The sequence below is a fragment of the Odocoileus virginianus genome, chromosome 4 (assembly GCF_023699985.2).
Source record: "Odocoileus virginianus isolate 20LAN1187 ecotype Illinois chromosome 4, Ovbor_1.2, whole genome shotgun sequence".
NCBI classification, from domain to species: domain Eukaryota; kingdom Metazoa; phylum Chordata; class Mammalia; order Artiodactyla; family Cervidae; genus Odocoileus; species Odocoileus virginianus.
The window spans coordinates 70296743-70320570 of record NC_069677.1 but is presented as its reverse complement, the minus strand read 5'-3'; the positions used below and the strand labels follow the sequence as shown (position 1 = coordinate 70320570).

The following is a 23828-nucleotide window of genomic DNA, read 5'->3' as shown; positions in this document are numbered from 1 at the left end:
GAGGGAACACAGAGATGGGTGTAGGCTGACAATGCTGGCAGCATCAAACTCAAAGGACTGCCTTTTTCCAACCCAGACTTTGGCTGGAAGCCGTCTCAGGACACATTCGCTGAGGTAGGGGAGCCACCTCCTTGCCTTAAACTCTGTCATAGTTGGATCCACAATACCTGTGCAATGCATTTCTCCCCCATCCGCATGTCTTCTCGGCCATTCTTCCCGCTGTTTAGGGGGCAGCAGACAGGGCTGTTCCAAATCAATTGGGTGATTTCATAAGTATATGAGGCTGGTCCCAGCTTCTTGAGGGTGTGCATCTGGGCTGGGTGCAGAATTAGGGGCAGAGAGCCAGGAGCTAGCTTATAAACAACCCTAATTATGAGCCAATGGGCCACCCGGAATGCCTAGATGGGGCGCGGCCCATCCCTGTGGGGTGGGTGCTGCGGGCCAGGCTGGGTGGGAGGTCAGCTCTCTCAGAGGGAGTGGCTGAGCTGCAGCAGCAGAAGCATGGAGCGTGGGTGCACCTGTGGAGCCCTGTCCAAGCTGAAATGGTGATAAAACCCACTCAAATCAGCGCAAGGAAAAGTAGGCTCTGTCACAAGGATTGTTATTGTTTAGTCACTCAGTTGTGTCTGACTCTTTGAGACGCCATGGAATATAGCCCATCAGGTCAGGTTCCTCTGTCCATGGGATTTTCGAGGCAAGAATACTGGAGTGGGTTGTCATTTCCTTCTCCCGGGGATCTTTCTGACCCAGGGATCGAACTTGCGTTTCCTGCATTGGCACTGAGTCACCAGAGAAGCCCTGTCACAAGGATTAACACGGTGCTGTCGGGGGCTCTCACAGAATCCGTGACTGGAGCAGGCCCAGAGCCAGGCTGCTGCACAGCCTCACTCACCCAGAGGCCCCTGTCTGCCTGGGGGGCCCTAACTTCCCCTTGGGGGATCCTCTCTATGTGCTCTGCCCATGGCCCTCGCCCCAGCTTGCCCTGACCCCTCATCACTCCTTCCTGTGAGTACCTGTGGTTGTGACTGACTCCCCTCACCATGTCCTCTCCCCTTGGTCCCTGCTTCTGGCTGCAAGTATTCAGTTCCTCAATACCAGTTCCCAGGACAAGAAATCTGACTGGTCCTGCTGACTTTATCAGCCCAAGCGTAGGGGTTGCCAGATGCTGGCTGGCCTTTGATAGACCCTTCTCCATCCAAGGGTACCCCTGACCTAATGCCAGGACATGTGCCCCACCACACTCCCCTGGAAAGGGAGTGGCCGTGGTTTCTAGTATTTACTTCTGCTGGGTCAGGGCCCAGTGGTAGGGCCTGGCGCTGCAAGCTGGGCGGATGCAGTTGTGTGGGAGCAGATCAGGGCCTGAGCTGCAGGGAACAGGCAGGTTCCTCAGGTGCTTTGGGAGAGGAGTGCCTGCCCTGAGTCACCTGGGCTTGGCCCAGACAAGCCTCCGCAGGCCTCAGGGGGTGGCAGGGGTGGAGGGCTGTGCAGATGGACGGACAGACAGTGGATGGATGGATGTGTGAGGAGGCACTGCCCACTGGCTGCAGTGCTCCTCTTCACTGACCCTCTGGAAGTCGTGGCCGGGCCAAGCACCCAGTCAGCTTTCTGTCCAAGTATGAGCGTATCAGAGAGGCCTCCCCGAGCCACTTTGCTGGTGCCTCCTCATCACTACTCCATGATTCCTCGTAACCCTCATCACCACCTGATGTGTGTTATCAATGGTCCGGCTTCCTCATGTATGACATAAGCTCCACGAGGGCAGGAACTTTTTGTTTTGTTCAGTGCTGTGTGTCCCTGTTTTGTTCAGTGTCTACAACTGTGCCTGGCACACAGTAGGTGCTAAATAAATGAGTAATTTTTAAAAAATGAATGAATGAACAAATGAAAGAATGAGAGGAACATTCTGTATGCAGAAAGGAAATATTGACAGCGTTCCTTCCCTCCTCCTCTCCTTTTCCTGTCCCGCTTCACTCAAGGTGTGACTGTTTTTTGGTTTCCTAAAGGAACATGTCAAAGTGGTGAGGCCCGGGGTCCTTCCCGTGTACCTGGAGATGGTGGAGCCCGGGGCGGCATACTGTGTGAAGGCCCGGACGTTCGTGAAGGCCATTGGGCGGCACAGTGCCTTCAGCCAGCCAGAATGTGTCAAGGTGCAAGGTAAGGCAGCCTGTCTGCCCCTCCTGCGTGTGCACGGCGCCTGCTGCTTCCTCTGGCTCTGAGTCTCCCCTTGGTTTCCCTGACCTGCTCCCCCAGGCTGCACGGGTTCTGGCGGAGAAAGTGCATCGTGTTCTAAGCCCCACTCCAACCCAGAGGTGAAAGTCCACCCTCAGGCTGGGTGGGGGCAGATGTCTGGCACACTTTCCCCTGACAGCTTCCGAGGCCTGAGGACAGATTTTGCAAAGCTGATTGACCAGGTGGCCCCTGCCTGCGAATCAGGGGCCAGTGCAGGTGAGGCAGCTGGAGCCTCTGAAGGTCAGACCTTGTGAGGGGGTGCCCACTGCGCAGCACAGCTGCTGTCAGCTGGGAGGGGCCTGATGGAAAGCCTGTAGAATCCTCTTCTTTAATTTTTTCCCTTAAATTTTTTGTGGCCTAAAAACCTACAATGAAAAGAAACAAAATGAAACCCCACATCCGGTGATTCTGTCATACAGACACCACCAGTGACATTTGCGTATAGCTTTTTAGTTTTTAAAATATAATTTTGAATATTTGGTATATATATATTTCAAAAAATATGATAAGAATTTGGAATTGGCTTCCTCCTCCTCTTCTTCATCCATGTCATTCCTACCCACTCCCCCATAGGGGTTAGCTCTTTGTATGTCTTTCTGAAAACTTCCCAATGCATTTACAAGTAAATGGGAATAAATTATTATATATTTTTCTTCTTTTTAGCACAAATGGTAGCATATTCCATGCACTGTTCTGGATCTTTTTATATCTTCCAGATCTATAAAGTCTTTTTCACTTTATACATATTCTAGATTTTTCCATATCTAAAAAAGAATTTCTTTATCCTTCTTTTACTAGCTACCTAGTATTCCATTGTGTGTTGTGTACCTGTAACTAATTTAACTACCCCTCTATTGAGGGGTGGGCTTCCCTGGCGGCTCGGCAGCAAAGAATCTGCCTGCAAGGCAGAAGACACAGGAGATAAGGATTTGATCCCTGGGTTGGGAAGATCCCCTGGAGGAGGGCATGGCAACCCAATCCAGTATTCTTGCCTGGAGAATCCCATGAAGAGGAACCTGCCAGACTATAGTCCATAGAGTCACAAAGAGCTGGAGATGACAAGCAGCTGAGCACACGCGCACGGTATTGAGAGGTATTTAGGTTTTTTTATGATATTTTGCTATTAGAGCCAATGCTCTCATTAGTTACCTTGTACATAGATCATTTGCTGGTGTATGTGAAGGATAAATTCCTGGCAGCAGAGTTGCTGGGTTGAAGGGATACACATTTGAATTTTGACTGCTGTTTCCAAATTATCCTCTAAAAGGGTGTTATCCTTCATGTAGACATATGTTCCAGTTGTATTATACATATGTTTTGTGTCTGTTTTTTCACAAATATCATATCAAAAACATTTTTCATGAAGACTTTCTGATTACCGTTTTATACTATTTTTTAAAACCATTTAGGTCAAGCTTGTTAAAAAAAATCCAAACAACAGAGAGGTATGTGGAGTAAGAAGTGTGTGTATGTGTGTGTGAGCTCAGTTGCTCAGTTGTGTCTGACTCTTTTGTGAGCCCATGGACTATAGTCCGCCAGGCTCCTCTGTCCATGGAATTTTCCAGGCAAGAATCCTGGAGTGGGTTGCCATTTCCTCCTCCAGGGGATCCTCCTGATCCGAGTTTTCCATTCTCCCCACACCATTGAGGAGGTTTCCTTTGGCAAGTGTGGTGGTTAATTTTGCGATCATCGTGTGAGGCCAGAACTCACAAGCACAGTTGGGACTGTACTGTGCTTACTGCTCTGTACCACCCTCACCTTCACTTGGTATTGCTATTGTGAACACCTGTTCATGTCAGTACATATGGATCTACCTCATTTTTAAAGATGCATAACAAGCCAGTGTGTGGATGTGTCAAAATACATGTAATAACACCCCGTAACTAGGTATATTCTGTGCTTTCCAGTGTTTTGTGACTACCATGCGTGCTGCAGTGAACAAGCTTCTGTATATTATGTATCCTAATTCTCATTTTAATAGCTGACCTCCTGACCTGACATGCTGATATTTGATGATGTAGTAAATCATCCTCTACTTGGGGATATTTAGGTCATTTCCATCTGCTTTTTAAAAAAAATTATTTAGTTTTGTCTGCTGGGTCTTCCTTGCTGCATGTGGGATTTCTCCAGTTGCGCCAGGCGGGGGCTATGTTCTACGTGCAGTGCTCAGGCTTCATGTTGCAGTGGCTTCTCTTGTTGCAGGGCACGGGGCTTCCGTAGTTGCAGCTCGTGGGCTTTAGAGCGCAGGCTCAGTGGTTGTGACACATGGGCTTAATGGTTCAGTGTCATAGGCTCTTCCCAGACCAGGGATCAAACCCATGTCCCCTGCATTGGCAGGTGGATTCCTAACCACTGGACTACTCCTGGAAGTACCCATTTCCATCTGCTTTTGAAGATGATGTTCATTTTCACTGATTCATTCATTCATTCAGTGAATAATTACTGAGCACTGACACTGGGATATAGCAGACAAGTCCCTGCCCTCACTGAGCTTACCTTCTAGTTGAGTAGACAGACAAGTAAGCAGATGAGATGGTTTCCCTTGGTGGTTCGTGCTATGAGGGAACACACCAGAGCATGCTGGGGTGGAGGGAGGTGCAGGTGTGCTGCTTTGGGCTCAGCGGACAGCTGGTTACGAGGCTGTGGCTCTAATCTAGACGCTGCTGTGAACTGCTTTATGTCTATGCTTTGTCTTCTTTGGAATCTACTCACAGGAGCGGATGAAAGAGTCTGAACATTTGTGTATCTCCTGATGCATGCTCTGTGCTCACTCAGTCGTGTTTGACTCTTTTGCAACCCCGTGGATTGTACCCCACCAGGCTCCTCTTTTCATGGGGTTTTCTAGGCAAGAATACTGGAGTGGGCTGCCATTTCCTTCTCCAGGGGATCTTCCTGACCCACAGATTGAACCCATGTCTCCTGCATTGGCAGGCAGAATCTTTACCACTGAGCCTCCTGGGAAGCCCCATCGCTTGATGTGTACTGCCAAAATAGTTTCCAAAAGCATTGAGGAGACCTCCCAGCTCCTCTGCAGCGCATCAGCTGTGCCACCCTTCACACTGTGGGTGAGCAGCCCAGCTCAGAGGGGCTACGCGAATAGGACAGAAAGATGGGAAAATAACCCACCCCCCACTTCCACATCTCCAGATGCTCAGACTTGGCACTTTCTTAGTAGCATTTGGAGCACAGCCCTCCCTGCGTGACCTGGGGTAAGTCACTTAACCAGTGCCAGAACTTGATACATCAGAGTTATTATGTGACTGTGTACTGAATTCAGTATTTTCCTCCATAATACGGATCAATGCCAAAAGAAAATTGTGAAACACACTTTGTTTTCAGTTACCGCCCAGCTTCCTTCTGGGCTGTGCTCTTGGGCACCACCCCCTCATCCTGCCTGGGGGCCTGGCTCTCTGCCTTCCTTCTGGCAGTGGTGCCGAGGTGCATTCAAACACAGCTAGTGCTTAATGCACGAGGCTCGCCCCTTTTCCTTCCCAAGAAAAAGGCTGTCATCGTCCTTGGCTTTCTGGAAACCAGTCTGGATTCTAGAAGAACAGTTGAATGGTGGTCACTCTTGTCCCTGGGGCATATGTCAGATCTCAGGGTGCCAGAGTCTGCTCTCTTGATCCATCTGCAGAGCCAACCCCAGGAAGGCCAGGGAGGCCCAGAACTGGCGAGCAAGCAGGTCTTCAAGGCTGTCTCCTAAGCCAGTTCCTGTCTTTCTGTTTCCAGGAGAGGCCCTGCCTCTGGCCCTGGCCCTGTTTGCCTTCGTGGGCTTCGTGCTGATCCTGGTGGTGGCGCTGCTCTCCCTCTGGAAGATGGGCCGGCTGCTCCGGCACTCCTGCTGCCCCGTGGTGATGCTCCCCGACACCTTGGTAACTGCTGTTCTTCCTTTTAGTGTGATGCGCTGTCCAGATTTTGTCTGGGCCTGAGCGGGGCATGGACCTCCGCTTCGTGGGTTTACAAACATTTGCACCAAGAAGGGAGAAGGACCTCCCTTCTAATCAGAGGGGCTGGGAGACCGCCCTTCTGGGTGGGGGGTGGCCTCCCCCAGGTTCCCATCAGGCCTCTGCTGCTTGCCCCTAGGGCCTGGCACAGCCAAGGCAGCAGGTGTGTAGCCTAGCCCAGGAGCTCGGCGTTCCAGGAATCATGCGAAGTCTTACACTAAGGACCGGCCTGCCGGGTCTTCTTGGCCTCCTGCAATCATTATAACAGCAGCTACATCCAGACACATGTTCCAACACAACAGAGTCAATTCATACAATCATACACCAAGAGCATCCTGGGTTCTTGGGGTGAGGCACACATGTGTGAGTGTGGGGCATGTGGACAGTGCTTTGCCTTTGGCTGGGGCAGGGGAACTATCTGGACCTGCCCAGTGACTACCCAAGGTGAGGGGTCCCCACAGCTTGCAAGCCAGGAGAACCCTGGGCCATCGATCTGAGTCTCCCGGTGAGGGCAGGCCCTGTGGACTTTGCAGGGGTGGGGGAAATGCAAAAGCAGTCCTCCATGTTGCATCTGTACAGAACTTCAGGAGCACAAGGAAAGCCCTCAAATGACAAGAGCTCCTAGGAATCCTAATGCATTCTGTTCTTCTTGTTGTTCAGTCACTAAGTCGTTTCTGACTCTTTGCCACCCCATGGACTGCAGCACACCAGGCTCCCCTGTCCTCCACTATCTCCCTGAGTTTGCTCAAATTCCTGTCCATTGAGTCAGTAATACTATCTAACTGTCTCATCCTCTGCCACCCCCTGGCCTTCTGCCTTCAATCTTTCCCAGCATCAGGGTCTTTTCCAATGAGTCGGCTCTTCACATCAGGTGGCCAAAGTATTGGAGCTTTAGCTTCAGCATCAGTCCTTCCAGTGAATATTCAGGGTTGATTTCCTTTAGGATTGACTGATTTGATCTCCTTTCAGTCCAAGGGACTCTCAAGCTTCTGCGAAAATCCAAGCAACTGAGATGAGACCAGAGACAAGAGATTCTGTGAGAGAATGTCCACTTTGGTCCATGGAAGATAAATGCCATGATACTTGACCCCCCTTTGCTTCTCTGTTCCCCTTACCATCCTTCCTACATTGTTCCAATGTCTTCCTACATGCATTCCTTTCCATAAGGCTTTTAGTTTCTATTCTGTTTTCCCCCAGATTTTAACGTGAACAGTTTCTTTGGGTATATGCATTTCCTGCAGTGCTGTGTGAGAAATAGATCACTAGTGTCCATCAAACCCCAAACAAGTGCTGGAGCTGCACACCTCCACTTCCATCACCCCCATCCTCAGCCTTGAGTTTAGCACAGCCTAGCTGCACTTCAGCATTGGCCTTAGTCATGGATAATCCTCCAAACTATTAAAAAGCAGCTTCTAGCCAACCTTGCAAAATCCATGCATCTTTCCAATTAAACCATGGAAAATTACCAAGTGGAAATCCTTGACAAGCTTCAAAAAGTCCTATTGAGCTTGTAAGTGTTTTATCTGTTTGGATTAAACATTTCATGTCTACATCTGTAATTTTACAGTTGGTGATGGTTGCACTCTGAAATATACCATTAAGAATGTCTTTCCATTCAAGTTTATATCACTAAGGAACAGTCTAAAGCAAAAATATATATGCAAGGAGAATTATATTAAGACTGCTCGGTGTGTGTTCCCTATTTTAAAATATAATGTGTTTTCCTTGTCTTTTATCCATAATTGCTTCATGGAGATGGAAGCTTTGGTGCTAAAGGTCTTACTTTCCTTCTGTGACTCACTTTATTCTTTCTCTTCTTGCTGTCACATTCCACTGTAATGTGGGCAGCAAACATCAAGATGGCCCCAAGTTAGTCATCTCCAAATTGAGATATGCTTCAATGGACTATCCCAAGTCTGACTTTGTGTGCTTCATAGAAAGTGGAGTTTGTGAACAGAAACAGACTCAAGAGACTTAGAGAACGAACTTACGGTTGCCAGGGGGATGTGATACTTAGGGAGTTTGGGATGGACAGGTACACACTGCTGTATTTAAAATGGATAACTGACAAGGACCTACTGTGTAGCACATGGAACTCCACTCAATGTTAATGTAGCAGCCTGAATAGGAGGGGGGTTTGGGGGAGAATGGATAAATGTATATGTATGGCTGAGGTCCTTTGCTGTCCACCAGAAGCTATCACAACATTGTTAACTGGCTATGTGCTGTGCTAAGTCACTTCAGTCACATCTGACTCTTTGTGACCCTTAGCCCACCAGGCTCCTGTGTCCATGGGATTCTCCAGGCATGAATAATAATTGACTATACCCCAGTACAAAATAAAAAGTTAAAAACAAAAAAAGAAAGTGAAGTTTGTGAACTCAGATGCCTCGGGGGCCCAGACATGCACAGAAGAAAAAAAGGGCCCAGACAAAAAAAGAGTGTATAGTACAATAAATGTGACTTAAGAGGGAGAGATGGATATGGGGACCAAGGCTCACATGCCCCAGCTAAAGAAATCATCTGCTTCTCGGTTCTAGCAGGTTGCTACCAAGAGGGGATATGAGCTGGTGGTCCCTGGGCTCCATGTTTGAAATGAGAAACCAGAAATCCAGACTTTATGATAAATCTCCTGATTTTTGAATGTTAAGGGATAATTCAAGTTTATATATATATATATATATATATATATATGTATTTATATATATAATTCAAGCTAACATATATATTAGCTAAACCTTGCTTGAAAGTTTGTTCTAACCTATGGGATGGATGACAATTTTGTACCTTCTGAAATTCTGAGATTATGCTGTTTCACTTTAACATTCTAGAACTACACCATCCAAAACAGTAGCTGCTAGCGTATGTGATTTATTTATTTATTTTTTGTGTATGTGATTTATTAAGCACTTGAAATGTGACTGGTCCAAACTGAGATATTCTGTAACTATAAAATATACAATAGATTTTTAAGGCAATACAAGGAGAGTGTAAAAAGTTTATTTTATATCAATATTTATTTAATTTATATCAATATTTTATACTGATTATATATTGAAATAACATTTAAAAAAGTATATTATTAAAATTAATTTTACCTATTTCTTTTTAGTTTATAAAATGTGCTACTAAAGGATTTTTAATTGCACATGTAGTTCCCAGTACATTTCCGTTGGACAGCACTGATCTAGAGTTTAAGAAACAATCAGGTATAAGCACTGCAGATATAGGTAGCCAGCGTCCTGGGAATGAGTGGACCATCAGTGTGAATTGATGGCAGCCTCCACACTGACATCCTGTTTGGTGAGCCCCAAACAGGAGTCACTTGTACACTGTCCTTGCCCATTATTTGCCTGTGGACGCAGGAGTGAGCCCTGAAGCCACTTCTTTACAAACAAGATCTAGAGCAACTGACTTAAATCTATTGTCTCCTGGGGGCTGGGGTGGAGGAAACCATGGTGCCCACCTGTCTGTGCCCATGTTCAGAGTAATGATGGTAATGATGGGCAGGGCTTCAGGAGAAGCTGTTTAAGAGTCAGGTGAGTCTGGTGGAAGCAACTGAGTTAGCAATAGTGGCGAGAGTTACCTTGAAAGGAAGATACCTGCATTTTTACCATCAGTTATGATGATGTATTGGGGTCACTGGGAGAAGATGGCAAGAAAGTGAAATATGAGTGGGAAGGGACTTCTGTTTATGGAGCACCATCCCTGGAGCAGACACCCTGATAGTACTGTTTGTAGAGCGCCTTGGACCAGGTCACTATTCTCAGAGCTCTCTGGTGGAAGAAGGCTAGAGTTTTGGAACCAGCACTACATGCTGGGCTTTTGTGGGGCAGGGTCCCTGAGGAGGCAGAACCTAAGAGATCCGCTGGTCAGTGATGTGGGAGATGATCTCAGTAAAATGGCAAGCCCATGCTCTAGGGGTTAGAATTGTCTTTGGGACTTTAAAGTTTATTTATATGGCTGCATTGGGTCTTGGTTGCAGTACGTAGGAAATCTGTTGTGCCTCAGAGATTTACTAACTGTGGCTCATTCCAGAATGTGTGGGTTCAGTAGTTGAGAAGCATAGGGTTAGTGGCTCCGAGGCACATGAAATCTTACTTCCCTGATCAGGGACTGAACCTGTGTCCCCTGCATTGGAAGGCAGATTCTTAACTACTAGACCACTAGAGACGTCTCTTCAGGCTTTTTTGTTGCTAGAAAGTTAATGAGTGAAATAGTTGGGATTTTTGGTGATATTCTCTTCAACTCTGACTATGAATATTAACCTAATGATTATGAATGAAAATTGTCTTTCAGAAAATAACAAATTCACCCCAGAAGTTAATCAGCTGCAGAAAAGAAGAGGTAGAAGCCTGTGTGACTTCAGGGCTGTCTTCTGAGGAGCTGCTCAAGGCCTGGATCTAGCAGATGAAGCCGAGAAATCTGGGCTGCAGGACACAAAAGCCACGAGGGGAAAGGCCACGCTTGTTTTCCTTCAAGGACAAAAGACAAGAGAAGAGCCTGCTATGTCCACGTCTAGAAGCAACTGTCAGAGGCAGGGTGGTAGGGCTGATGGAGTGCTAAGAGGGGGTCAGGGGATGTGACCTCCAATACTGGATCTCTGCCATCTACTAGTAGGATGACTCTGGGGGAAAATGACTTAGTCTCTCTGCCCCTCAGTTTTCTCATCTGTACAATGGTTAACTACTTGACCATTAAACCATATGTGTATATATATATATCCATATTATCTCTCTGCCACTTGCAGAGCTGTTGGGAAATTGGCAACATTGTACATTGTGATTGGTTCTGCTTTTCTGAAGAGCAGCAGGTTCATGTGTAACAGGGATGACCAGAGATTACACAAGCAATGGCCACTTTCCTGGAGGAAACTTTGAAGACACAAGGAAGGCTGGGTATAACGAGGTTGATTTCACTTCAAGCCAAATGCCTGTGCATGCATGTGGGCCAAGTCACTTCAGTTGTGTCTGACTCTGTGACTCTACGGACTGTAGCCCGCCTGTGCAGAGGTGACTGAATGGCTCAGCCAGCAATAAGATCTGTGGCCTAGAGGGAGACTACAGCCCCACTGAAAATGGGCTGCGCATGGATGCTGCTGACCTGTGAAATGCAGTGCTGGGTAAAGAGGGTGTGTACACTGAGGACAGCAGCTGAAATGAGTGTGCATGATGAGATAAGACTGCAGAAGGCTGTCGATCACAAGTGTAATGTTTTCTGTATTCCTTTTTCCTGTGGAGTTGTTACAGTACAGCATGAAAAATAAAAAGAGGTCACCTTGTGTAATCATTTTGGTTTCTTCCAAAACAGTAGTCTTTAGGGTTAGAGTTACATCATCAACCTTGAGTCCAGGCTGCATGAAGGCCACCCTTGGTTAAGATGTTGGGGGTAAGCCCAGGTAGGGGACAGCGTCTAGCTGCATGGGTGCTCTACTTGAGGCAAGGTGCTCCTGGGTATTCCTGGGGGCCTCACACTATAGGAAATCCCTTGGGGAACTTCTTTAAGATAGCCCCTCAGAGCGTCCTTAATTCTCCCAGCATGTTCATCCTGGACCCATGACTGAAGTCTCTTCCTGACCCTCTCGCCCACCAGGTGAGGAAGAGTCAGGGTCAGAGAAGGGATGGAGGGGGAGTCTCTTGAGGGCTGAAGTGATTGTTGGGCAAAGCCTGGGTCTCCCTTCATAGACCCCACCTTTCCCAGCTCTGGAGCCTCTGAGCTGGTTTGTTTCCACCCTCACTTCCTGGGCCCCTTCCACCCAGCCTTGAGGTGGAGACAGTCTTAACTGCTTCAGCCAGGTGTTTCCCCTATAAGCCAGAGGCCCCCAGCCCTCTCTCCACCTGGGCAGGGGTTTCAAGGGACCAGAGGAGGGGCTCTCTCTAAGATGAGATCACTGGAGATAGCTTTTTTTTTACTGTTTTGTATGTTTCTGCATTGTTCGAGTCTTTTATGAAGAGTATATGTTCATTTTACTTTGGCCAAACTGGAATCATATTTTTAGTTTGCAGGAATAAAGACCTACTACTCTACCAGTCATGACCCGCTCCTTCTTCTCCCCTGCCCTCCACCCTCAGTCTACAGTTGCCCTATCACCTGTCCAGACCCAGAATTCAGAAATGATCCCTGACTTCCCTCTGCTTGCATCCCTCTCACAGCTAGTTCCCTTGCCCATCCAGCTCGCAGGCTTATACAGGTATCCAGACATTTCCCTCAATTATCCTGTTGTCCTTCCATGTCCCCAGAATCATTTATGGAAGTCTGACCATGTACCAGACTTTAAGCTGGTCCTTGAGTAGAGGGGCGCCCTATCCCATAGCTGGCCATTCCATCTGTCCTGAGTCCTGGTATTCTGACTCCCTGGCCTCTCCTCTGATTGATTTACCCCTATTACCCGGACTCTTCAACGAGTGAAAGAGGTGTGAGTAGTAACTACAACAGGAATACTGACCATCTCTCACAGCCCTTGATGATGCTCAACGAGCAGACACCCCTGACCCCAGAAGCAAGCACATTTTTCTTAATCCTGCCTTCAGATGCTGCCAAGGAACAAAATCCTGGTTCCATGAGGCTTACCTTTGGATGGTTGGGCCAGGGGGAGGAATAATAATAAAATAATAACAGTATTTGTCATTATTAAGTGAATTATCTAGAATATTGGGAGTGTGTAAGTCCTATGGGAAAATGACAAGGTGGAGCAGAAAATGGAGGGATGGGATGAGGGCAGATTGCAGCTTTTTCTGAATGAAAATAAATGGAAACAGCAGAACCACAATGCTAGTTAAGTCCTTCCGTAGTGTGGGGGCCTAAGCGTGTGTGTGTGCCAAGTCACGTCAGTCATGTCCTGAAGTGCAGGACCCTATGGACTGTAGCCCCCCCAGGCTCCTTTGTCCATGGGATTCTCCAGGCAAGAATACTGGAATGGGTTGCCACGTCTTCCTCCAAGGGATCTTTCTAACCCAGGAATTAGAACCCATATTTCCCACATTGTGGGTGGAATCTTTACTGCTGAGCCACTGGGAAAGCTCAGGTTAAGTGTGACTCTAGAGCAAATGGTTTGGCAACAAGTCCTTAGGAGTGTGTAGCCTAAAACAGAAACTTCACTCAATATTTCTACTGTTTGTACTGACAGTCTTTTGTTTGTTTTTGTTTGTTTGTTTTTAGCTATTCTCTTAAGTTGTCACAGCAAGTAAATGATTATGTTTATTTGGATAGGAAACTAGATTTCAGGATTAGTGAAAGGGAAGGTCAATGGTACACTCAATTATTTGAGTAGGAGCAGTGTACTACTGGAACTGAATTGAATATATCAATATGAAGTCATGCCTTTATAAAACATTACATTAGAAGTATATTTCCTTTTGGGCTTTTTGCCACCGAAGTGGCCTAGTTGCAATGTACCCCATATTTTGCCTTTTTTTTTTTTTTTTTTTGCTATTTTTCTCTCAAAAGGAGCCAGGGTTTCTTATAGCAATGTCTGACTCCATACCTGGTTTGGGGTAGAAGTGAGCAAGGTAATAATGCCAGGACACTTACACCTTGTTGGGCCAGAAGCAAAAAGCTTTAAATAATTGGCTCATTCAAAATTATGCAAGGAATCAATCTAAAAGAGGTAAATTTGCCTCAGCCAAAGTTGGGACAATGTGAACATCAAAAGGAGACTACTGGCTGGTATCAATGGGCACAACACATTTGCAAAGTCATGGGTCCATAACTGTACATGAAAAGAGCAAATGTTAATACAATGAATTCTCAAAGAAGATGAATAAAATGTATTTCTACCTAGTTGTGTTATTGAATCCTGTTGGGCTTGCTGACTCCCTGTATCTAAGAAGCATACCTGTAAACGTAAACTGGTAAATGTAGCTACATCAGTCAGAAGGCCTTCTTCTCCACCACCCTCCCCTGGCCCAGGCCATGACCTGCTGAATGCCTGCAACAGCTTCCCCTTCCTGCCTCTCTGCACTCGCCTATCTCCTGTCTTTCCAGGGATTCCCCGGCAAAACTTTTTAAGTTCCTTTTACAAACTGTAGACTCCGTCTAGCTTCTGTACTACCCTTCCCCATCTCTTAGATAATTTTTCTTATTTTTCTGTGTGCCCCGTTTTTTCCTTTGGCTAACATCCTGTGGGTGCTCAGAGTTCTCAGTTTCCTTGGAATCTGGGTCCCTTTAGGGACCAGCTTCTGAGCCCACCTGGAGTGGGGACCTCATCACGTCCACGGGTGTCTGGCGCCACCTTGTGTTGAGTGCTGGAAATTCCTTCTTTTGTTCCCATTTGCCTGGAAGTGCCCTGGGCTTCCTGGAGAGAGAAAAGGAAAACTCAGGCAAATTCCCTAGAATGAGAACTCTAGAATGAGAACTGCAGAACTTCCATGGGCTTGGTCGAACCTCCGCCGTCATCAGTGGATTTAGACTTTAGCAGACACCATGTCCTCCCTCGTGCTCACTGCCCCTTGCACACCGTGAAGGGCTCTGTTCAGCGCCCCTGGGGCTCTCCCTCTTTGCTGCACCTTGGCCTCTGTCTACCAGTCTTCCCTCTATGCTGCCCTTCCCTACCTCTTTAAAAAACAGTTTTTAATATTTTCTCCTGTGTTCTATAGCCTATCCCAGAGTTTAACTGACTCTTTTGGGTGGTAGGGGGGTTTGTTTCCATGACACTTGAGTCATGTGAAACCATTTTGGCACCCAGACTGTGTGACATTTGGAACCAGCACATAAGAGGTGACCCCAAATTACAGTTTTCTCTTGCTGGCTGTCAGGTCATCAAGGATCAAACAAAAAAGCCCGGAAAATCCAACTTCCCTGGAGGTGGGAGCACACACAGGTGGGAGCAAGAGGGAAGACACATCCACTTCCGCCTTCTTCAGTGGGGGGCCTCCAGCGCAGGAGCAGCTATAAAACCCCATGAAGGACCTTGGAGCAAAAACTGAGAGGCCTTGGCATGTACCTGCAAAAAGCCCCCAAAGCAAAAGGACAAACTCTCCTATGGGAGGAGGTTCGTGTCCCTGGTCCTTCCGTTGGACCCCACTGGGGAAATTTTAAAAAACAACCTTAAGAAATCTGACTGTTGAAAAAAATAAGTGCCTGCGTAAACCGAAGTAACTTCTACATTTGCTCCTGTGCTTTCAAATCACCCATCTACAAAGTGGCCACATTTTTCCAAATTTCCTGGAGATGCCGGTAAGTCTTCCGCCAAACTGCCTACTAATGTTACTATGGGTTTCTAGCCTCAGGAGATCACACCTCAGAGCTGGGGCCCCCTGATGCCATCCCACCAACATTACCCACACTGAAGGGCTTTCCCAGGTGATGCCTGTTTCACTGAAGACTTTGGGATCTTGCTCTTACAAACAGGTCAAAATGAAATAGCCCTCAGGTTAAGCCTAGGTTGGGCTTCCCTGGTAGCTCAGGTGGTAAAGAATCTGCCTGCAATGTGCGAGACCCAGGTACACTCTCTGGGTTGGGAAGATCCCTGGAGAAGGGAATGGCTACCTATTCCAGTATTCTTACCTGGAGAATTCCATGGACAGAGGAGTCAGGTGGGCTACAGTCCATGAGGTTGCAAAGAGTCAATCATGACTGAGGGACTAACACACTTAAGCCTAGTTTATGGAGGGCCAGTGGGGTGGAAGAATTACTGTATTTTAAATGAGGAGTTTTAGTTTAGCAGATGGCAGCAAGAAGATGCTAAAATTTTAATATGGGTAACTGTAAGCAGCTCAGTTTTAATTTATGAGATAATATCTTTGTCTGAGAAAAGGATTTGTGTCCTTTCTGCCTCCTTCTTTCCTCTTTTTCCCTCCTGCCTTTCCTTCCTGTACACCTACTTCCTCTCTCCCTCCTTCCCTTCCCCCTCCCCCTTTCCTTCCTTTTTCTCGTATTTCCTTTTCTAACAAAGTTTTAAACTCTGAAGGAGAATTTTAACTTGGGGTTGGCAAAGACAACCTTCAGGTTGAAGAATTGATAAGAAGTTTGGGTCTGAGGTGTGGTTCTAAATGTGTTGCATAAAAACCAAAAGCCCAGGTCCCAGAGATGGGTATGGTGTTGGAGGTGGCCGTGTATATGCAGGGCATGGGTCTGGACTTCCCACCTGCCCCAGTGGGAAGCACTCACACCCCTCTCCTTTCCGCTGTTACCCTACTTGGTTGTTAGAGCTTCAAGACTTGTGGGGTCAGCCAAGGCCAAGCTGGGCTGAAGGTGCAGCCCCTGGAGGGAACAGGAGCCCAGTGAGCAGCACCTTGGAGGCTGAGAGCTCACTGAGTCTGAAGGAGGAGCCGTCTGACCTCCATGTTATCGGCGCTTGCACCTGAGATTTTATCTGAATGTCCTGAGGCCCCCCTCAAGTTTCTTACATGAGGAGGAGGGCCTGGGGAGGCCTCTGGAACTGTGGCTCTCCAGGACATTGCTCTGGCCTGCCCTGAGTCAGCTCCCATGAGGAAGTGACCACTCTCCTCGGTAGGACAGGACAGGAGAGGATGAGTTCTGCTTTAGTCACTAGTAAGAAAACTCCTCCTATCACTGAGGGAAAGTGTTCCCACTTTGGAAATGGGCCTGACCACTCTGTGAAAACTGAGATTGTTGCCAAAAACTTGGCTCTCTGCACACCAATGCCAAACAGAATATGGAGACAGAGTTATGGAAGAGCAAGAAAGAGTGGCTTTATTACTTGGCCAGGTAAAGGGGAAAAACAGGAAGCTAGTGCCTCAAGAACTGTGTGCCCCATCCTGGTGAGTAGGGAAGGTTATATAGTCAGGCGGGAGATTATGATAAGGATCAAGACAGTACCTGGCGGCACTAGTGGTAAAGAATCTGCCTGCCAACGCAGGAGACCTAAGAGATGTGGGTTCGATCCCCAGGTTGGGAAGATCCTCTGGAGAGGGTATGGCAACCCACTCCAGTATTCTTGCCTGGAAAATCCCATGGACAGAGGAGCCTGGCAGGCTATAGTCCATGGGGGTGCCAAGAGTTGGGCACGACTGAAGTGACTTAGCACGTATATTCTTTTTTCTTTGGCAGTTTCAAATGGGTGGGTTGCTGACAAGATTAGGATATGTGCAGGGTCCTAGGAGAAGACAACGGCATCTCACTCCAGTATTCTTGCCTGGAAAATCCCATGGACAGAGGAGCCTGGTAGGCTGCAGTCCATAGGGTTGCTAAGAGTCAGACACGACTGAGCGACTTCACTTTCACTTTTCACTTTCACGCATGGGAGAAGGAAATGGCAACCCACTCCAGTGTTCTTGCCTGGAGAATCCCAGGGATGGGGGAGCCTGGTGGGCTGTCACCTATGGGGTCGCACAGAGTCGGACACGACTGAAGTGACTTAGCGGCAGCAGCAGGGTCCTAGGTAGTCCTCTCCTAATATTGATGAGTTTCTGCCTCAGGTGGTTTCATTGCTGCTTCCCCTTTGATTAGCAACTGTTCTGCCCTTTGGAACTCAGAGAAGGGCATGGAGTCTGGAGTCTTGGCTACAAAGAATGGGGAACAAAAAGGCCTCCATGCCCAGCAGTCCCACAAGGCCCTGCTTGGCATCAATGATTGGGTCTGGGACACGTGTCTTCTTTTTTTAAAAATTATTTATTTATGTGAGTGCGTCAAGTCTTAGTTGCAGCATGCAGATTCTCTAGTTGTGGCACACAGGCTCTAGAGCCCGGGCTCAGCAGTTGCTGCCCACTGACCCAAGTTGCCCTATTGCAAGCGGGATCCCAGTTCCCTGACCAGGGATTAAACCTGAGTCCCCTGCAGTGGAAGGCAGACTCTTAACCACTGGACCACCAGGGGAGTCCCTGGGGCATGCTGCTCAGTAGTGTCTGAGACATGCCTGGAAGACCTTGATCAAAATGGTGGAGTGAGCACACATCAAATCCTCTCTGTAACCTCCACAGAGGAGTGATTGATGGAATTCACACACACACACACACACACACACACACACACACACACACACACACAATGAATCAGTGAATCAATCAGTCTTTGTGGAATAATAATGAAGAATAAGCCTACATCGTAGGCTGGTGAAATGTGGCCCAAGGGTAGAAAGTACTGGGTCCATAGGGTGGGCCTCAAGATTATGTGAGAACAGAGATGAGTGCGCCCCACGCTTGGCAGGAGAGTGGACCTCTGCTCGCTGCATGAAACTGAGGAAGGGCTGGTTGTCTTGCCTATCCAGTGGATGGGGGCTGAAAAATCTCCAGCAATGTGCTGCTTGCCCATGCTGCAGGAAGAAAAAGAGGCGTCTTTGTTAAATTGAGGAACTGGGCTGGTCGAGCAAGGGATGCAGCACCTGGAATCGTGTTGGCTGAGAGCAAACGTCTGAAAGTCCGTAACTTAAGACCCAGTCCTGAGTGTGCAAACCAGGAAGAATGGTCTAAGTCAGCTGCAAAGGTGCTTACCAAGCAAAGACTTGTTCGTGGAAAAAACCTGGCAGAACGAGCTGACGAACAAAAGTGACAGAGAACATTGGAAGGCACACTTTACAGGCTCAACAAATAAGAATTCATAACAGAAGGGATGGAGATAATAGATGACTTGAAAATCTAAAACTCATGGAATCTCTCCCACCCTTCCTTAAATTTAGTGGTGGCATTTTCCCCCCCTGCCAATCGAGACTATTTTGCTTAATTCTGGACAACTGAAAGCTCTACACTCATTTTAACTAGGAGTTTGCATTCATAATTAAAATTGCCTCTTCCCAGATAGTAATAAAAACTTTGAACTTTCTCGGGAGATATAAAGCTTCTTTTGTCTTTGGCAGGTGGCTCCCTTACTTCAGGGAAGGGTGCGGTCAGTTTCTATCTCTTAAACCTCCTTCTCCTTCACCTGCTGCCACTGCGCCTGTCTGAGATTGGATTTCAAGAAGCGGGGATGGTAAAGGGGGATCAGGAAGGGTCTTACTTCATCATAACAGTGAAAATCTGGATTTGGGATCCCTGAGATCAGCTGAAATTTAAAGCTGATTCTCCTGTGAGTAGTTCTGTCAGTTCTTTGTGAGGTTTTTCTGCTGAAACTCTCAAACTTGAGCCCCAGACAGACAATGAATTTTGTTTTTCCAACTTGTGATGGTTAACTTTATGTGTCAACTTGGCTGGGCCATGGAGTGCCCAGATAATTTGGATGAACATGATTCTGGGTGTGTCTGTGGGGGTGTTTCTGGATGAGATTAATGTTTGAGTTGATAGACTGGGTAAAGCACATTGCCCTTCCCATGGTGGGTGGGTCTCCTCCAATCCAATGACAGCCTGAGTAGAATGAAAAGGCAGAGTAAGAAAGGAACAAAATTGTGTCATCTGCAGAGACATGGAATCAGAGACATGGAAGGATCTAGATACTGATAGTGAGCGAAGTAAGTCAGAAAGAAAAACAAATATTGTATATTAATGCATGTATGTGGAATTTAGAAAAATGTTATAGATGATCTTATTTGCACAGCAGAAATAGAGACACAGATACAGAGAACAAATGTATAGATACAAAGGGGGAAAGGGAGGTGATGGGATGAATTGGGAGCCTGAGATGAACATATACACTATTGATACTATATATAGACAACTAATGAGAACTGACTATACAGCACAGAAAACTCAACTCGGCGCTCTGGGGTGACCTAAATGGGAAGGGAATCCAAAAAGAAGGGACATTTGTGTATGTAGGTGGCTCAGTGGTAAAGACTCTTCCTGCAGTGCAGGAGATGTGGGCTTAATTCCTGGATTGGGAAGATTCCCTGGGGTAGGAAATGGCAACTCACTCCAGTATTATCACTTGGAAAATTCCATTGACAGAGGAGTCTGGCAGGCTACAGTCCATGGATTCACAAAGAGTCGTAGAGGACTGAGCAAGTGAGCGTGCACGCACATGCCTGATTCCCTTTACCATATGCAGAAACTGACTCACAGTGTAAAGCAACTATACCTCAAATAAATAAACAAATAAAAACCACTTAAAAAGAACTCTCTCTTCTCTGTCCAACTGTTTTCAAGCGGGGACATCAGATTTCTGTCCGTCAGACTCAAACTTGGACTGGAATTTATACCATCGGCTTTTGTGGTTTTCAGGCCTCCAGGCTCGGCAGCAACTATACCACTGGCGCCCCTGGGTCTCTACTGGGCCAACTGCAGATTTTGGGACTTGTCAGCCAAATCACATGAGCCAACATAATAAATCTCTGTCTATCACCCACTGGGTGGGTCCAGAAGACATACCTTAATTTTTATTTTATTTCATTCTAAAAATTGAATTATAGTTGACTATATTAGTTTCAGGTGTACAATACAATATTTTGCAGTTCAGTATTTTTACAGATTATACTCTATTTAAAGTTATAAAATATTGGCTATATTCCCTGTACTGCACATTGTATCCTTGTATATTATTTATTTATGTTTGTTTTCATGTAAATCATTTATTTATTATTTAAACTGTTAATTTTGTATTGGGGTATAGCCAGTTAACAATGTTATAATCATTTCAGGTGAACAGCAAAGGGACTCAACCATACGTATACATGTATCCATTCTCCCCCAAATTCCTCTTCCATCCTGGCTGCCACATAACACCGAGCAGAGTTCCCTGTGCTATACAGTAGGTCTTTGTTGTTATCCATTTTAAATTGTGTGTCATTTATTTTATACCTACTAGTTTGTATCCTTTAACCTCCATTGTCTATCTTGCCCCTCCCCCACCTCCACTCTGTATCTGTGAGTCTGTTGCTGCTTTGTTATATTCTTTTTTTTAGTTTCTGGATTTCACATTTACTTGAAAACATACAGTATTTTTCTCTGCAAAGGTCTTTCACCACCACTGTGAGAAATAAGTGTGAGAGGGGAGCCCTGGCATCCTTGAAGAGCAATGTGATCACCCTTCTCTGCAGGTCAGATCTCAGAGCGGGAGCTGCACTAACTGAGACCTAAATGCAACGGGAATAATCGCATCCAGGGGTAGCAGGAGCCAAATGGTGGCAATCAACCTCCAAAGCAAGGCAGATGTGGTTAGTGTAATGGACAGCAGAGTCAGGGCAGCGATCATGATAGTCTGACTTACAGAGACCTAGGGCATTGGCTAGTTGATGACAATGCTCCTGGAAGTGAAATAGATAGGAAGCCTCCTTACTCAATCTGTAGAAACAGAAACATTATAGATCAAGGGAAAAAAAAGTCTAGCTATGTGTTGCAGCACCATTTAGCCAAGACATGGAAGCAACCTAAATGTTCTTCAACAGATGAATGGATAAAGAAGATGTGGCACTTACATATAAGTGGAATATTAGGCATAAAAAAGAATGAGATAATGCCATTTGCAGCAATATGGATGGAACTAGAAATTATCACATAAGTAAAGTAAGTCAGAGAAAGACAAATTCATCACTCGTGTGTAATCTAATTGAAAATTATATAAATGAACTTATTTACAATACAGAAACAGACTCACCGATTTCGAAAACAAACTTATGGTTACCAAAGGGGAAACTTATGGTTACCAAATTAGGAGCTTGGGATTAACATATACACATATATAAAATAGATAATCAAAAAGGACCTACTGTATAGCATAGGGGACTCTACTCCGTATTTTGTAATATCCTATAAGGGAAAAGAATCCGAATAAGAATGAATATATGTATACCTGAATCATTTTGCTGTAAACCTGAAACTAATACAACATTGTAAATCAACTATACCCCAATAAAATTAAAAAGAAGAAGAGGAAGAAGGAGAAAATACCAGAAGACTATGGCCTTCCAGTAAATCCCCAGACCTGAGCCAGTTTATAGACCCGGAATGAAAGAGGGTGGTGGCTGGTGCCCTTAGGAAGGATGCTGGAACATTACCAAACATGGTACTGTTAATCTTCCTCTCATATTTCCTGAAGGGACTGCCTTACAGCCTTTTATCAGGGTAACTGCATTGGGGAAAGGAAATAATCAGGCATTCTGGGGATGACTGGACACTGACTCTGAACTAACAGTGATTTTGGTAGACCGAGCAAGTCACTGTGGTCCGCCAAAAGTGGCTTTGGTGGAGTCAGGGAGTTTTGGAGATCAGATGATCAATGGGCTTAATTATGGTCTGTGTCAGAGTGGACCAGTGGGTCCCTGAGCACATTCTGTGGCTATTTCCCTGGTTCTGGAGAGCATAAATGGAAGAGATACACCCGCTGGGTGGCAGAATTCCCACACTGGCTGTCTGACCTGTGGAGTGAGAGCTATCATGGTGGGAAGGGCTGAGTGGAAGCTGCTAAAGCTGCCGCTGCCTAGGAAACTGGTAACTCAGAGGCAGTACTACATTCCCGGGGGTACTGCAGAAATTAGTGCCACTATCAAGGACTTGAAAGATACAGGAGTAGATTCCTACCCCACCCACTTCACCTCACCTATTTGGCCTCTGTTGAAGAAGGGTGGATCCTGGAGAATGACAGTGCATCATGGAAATTTATAAGCTTAACCAGGTGGTGTTCTTTTTAAGATTAAAAAAATGATTTAGTTTTGGCTGCACTGGGTCTTCACTACTGTGCACGGGGTTTCTCTAGGTGTGGCGAGTAGGGGCCACAGTCTAGTTGCGGTGCACAGGCTTCTCATTGCGTTGGCTTCACTTGTTGCTAAGCACAGGCTCTAGAGCATGTCAGCTTAGTAGTTGTGGTGCATGGGCTTAGTCTCTCTGTGGCATGTGGGATCCTCCTGGTCCAGGGATCTAACCTGTGTCCCCTGCATCGGCAGGTGGACTCAACCACTGGACCACTAGGGAAGTGCCCAGGTGGTGTTTTTAATTGCAGTTGCTGTACCAGACATGATTTCATTGCTTAAGCAACTCAACACATCCCCTGGTATGCAGTTATTGACCTGGAAATTGCTTTTGCTCATTATCTGTTGGTAAAGGTCACCAGAAATAGTTTTCTTTCAGTTAACAAAGTCAGCAATACACCCTCCCTGTCCTGCCTCAGGGGTATATCAGCTCTCCAGCCCCTGTGTTATAATTTAGTTCACAGGGATCTTGATCACTTTTCCCTTCTATAAGATATCACACTGGCCCATTACATTGATGACATTATGTTGATTAAACCTACTGAGCAAGAAGTAGCAAATTATTGGTATTTGAATGTTAAAGGATGGGAAATAAATCTTAACAAAAATGCAGGGACCTTCTACCCTAGTGAAACTTCTAGGGCTCAAGTGGTGTGGGCATGTCAAAATATTGCATCTAAGGTAAAGAATAAGTTGTTGCTCCTCTAACAACCAAAATTGTGGCACAACACCCAGTGGGTCTACCTGCATTTTGGGGATCACATATTCCTCATGTGATGTGTTTCTCCTGCCCATGTACTGAGTGGTCTGAAAAGGTGCTAGTTTTGAGTGTGGCTCAGAACAAGAGAGGACTTGTGGCTCAGACAGTAAAGAGTCTGCAGTGCGGGAGACCCGGGTTCTATCCCTGGGTCAGGAAGATCCCCTGGAGAAGGAAATGGCAACCCATTCCAGTATCCTTGCCTGGAAAATTCCATGGATGAAGGAGCCTGGCAGGCTACAGTCCATGGGGTCGCAAAGAGTCTGACACAACTGAGTGACTTTCAGAACAAGAGAGGGCTCTGCATCGGTCCAGGCTGCCATGCAAGTTGCTCTGCCCTTTGGGTCATAAGACCCCGGAGGTCCAAGGGGGCTTAGACTGTCCTGGC

The 23828-nt window shown here is 46.5% G+C and overlaps 1 protein-coding gene across 1 annotated transcript in view; it reads left to right on the top strand.

The window, feature by feature from the left end:
* Positions 1 to 11459, top strand: part of IL20RB (interleukin 20 receptor subunit beta) — a 34268-nt gene extending 22809 nt beyond the window's left edge. The window contains exons 5-7 of the mRNA XM_020909609.2: positions 2004 to 2154; positions 5959 to 6101; positions 10473 to 11459. Of these exons, the coding sequence (XP_020765268.2) occupies positions 2004 to 2154; positions 5959 to 6101; positions 10473 to 10580 (402 nt within the window). The 3' untranslated portion in view covers positions 10581 to 11459. The remainder of the gene's footprint in view (positions 1 to 2003; positions 2155 to 5958; positions 6102 to 10472) is intronic.
* Positions 11460 to 23828: the final 12369 nt, after the last annotated feature.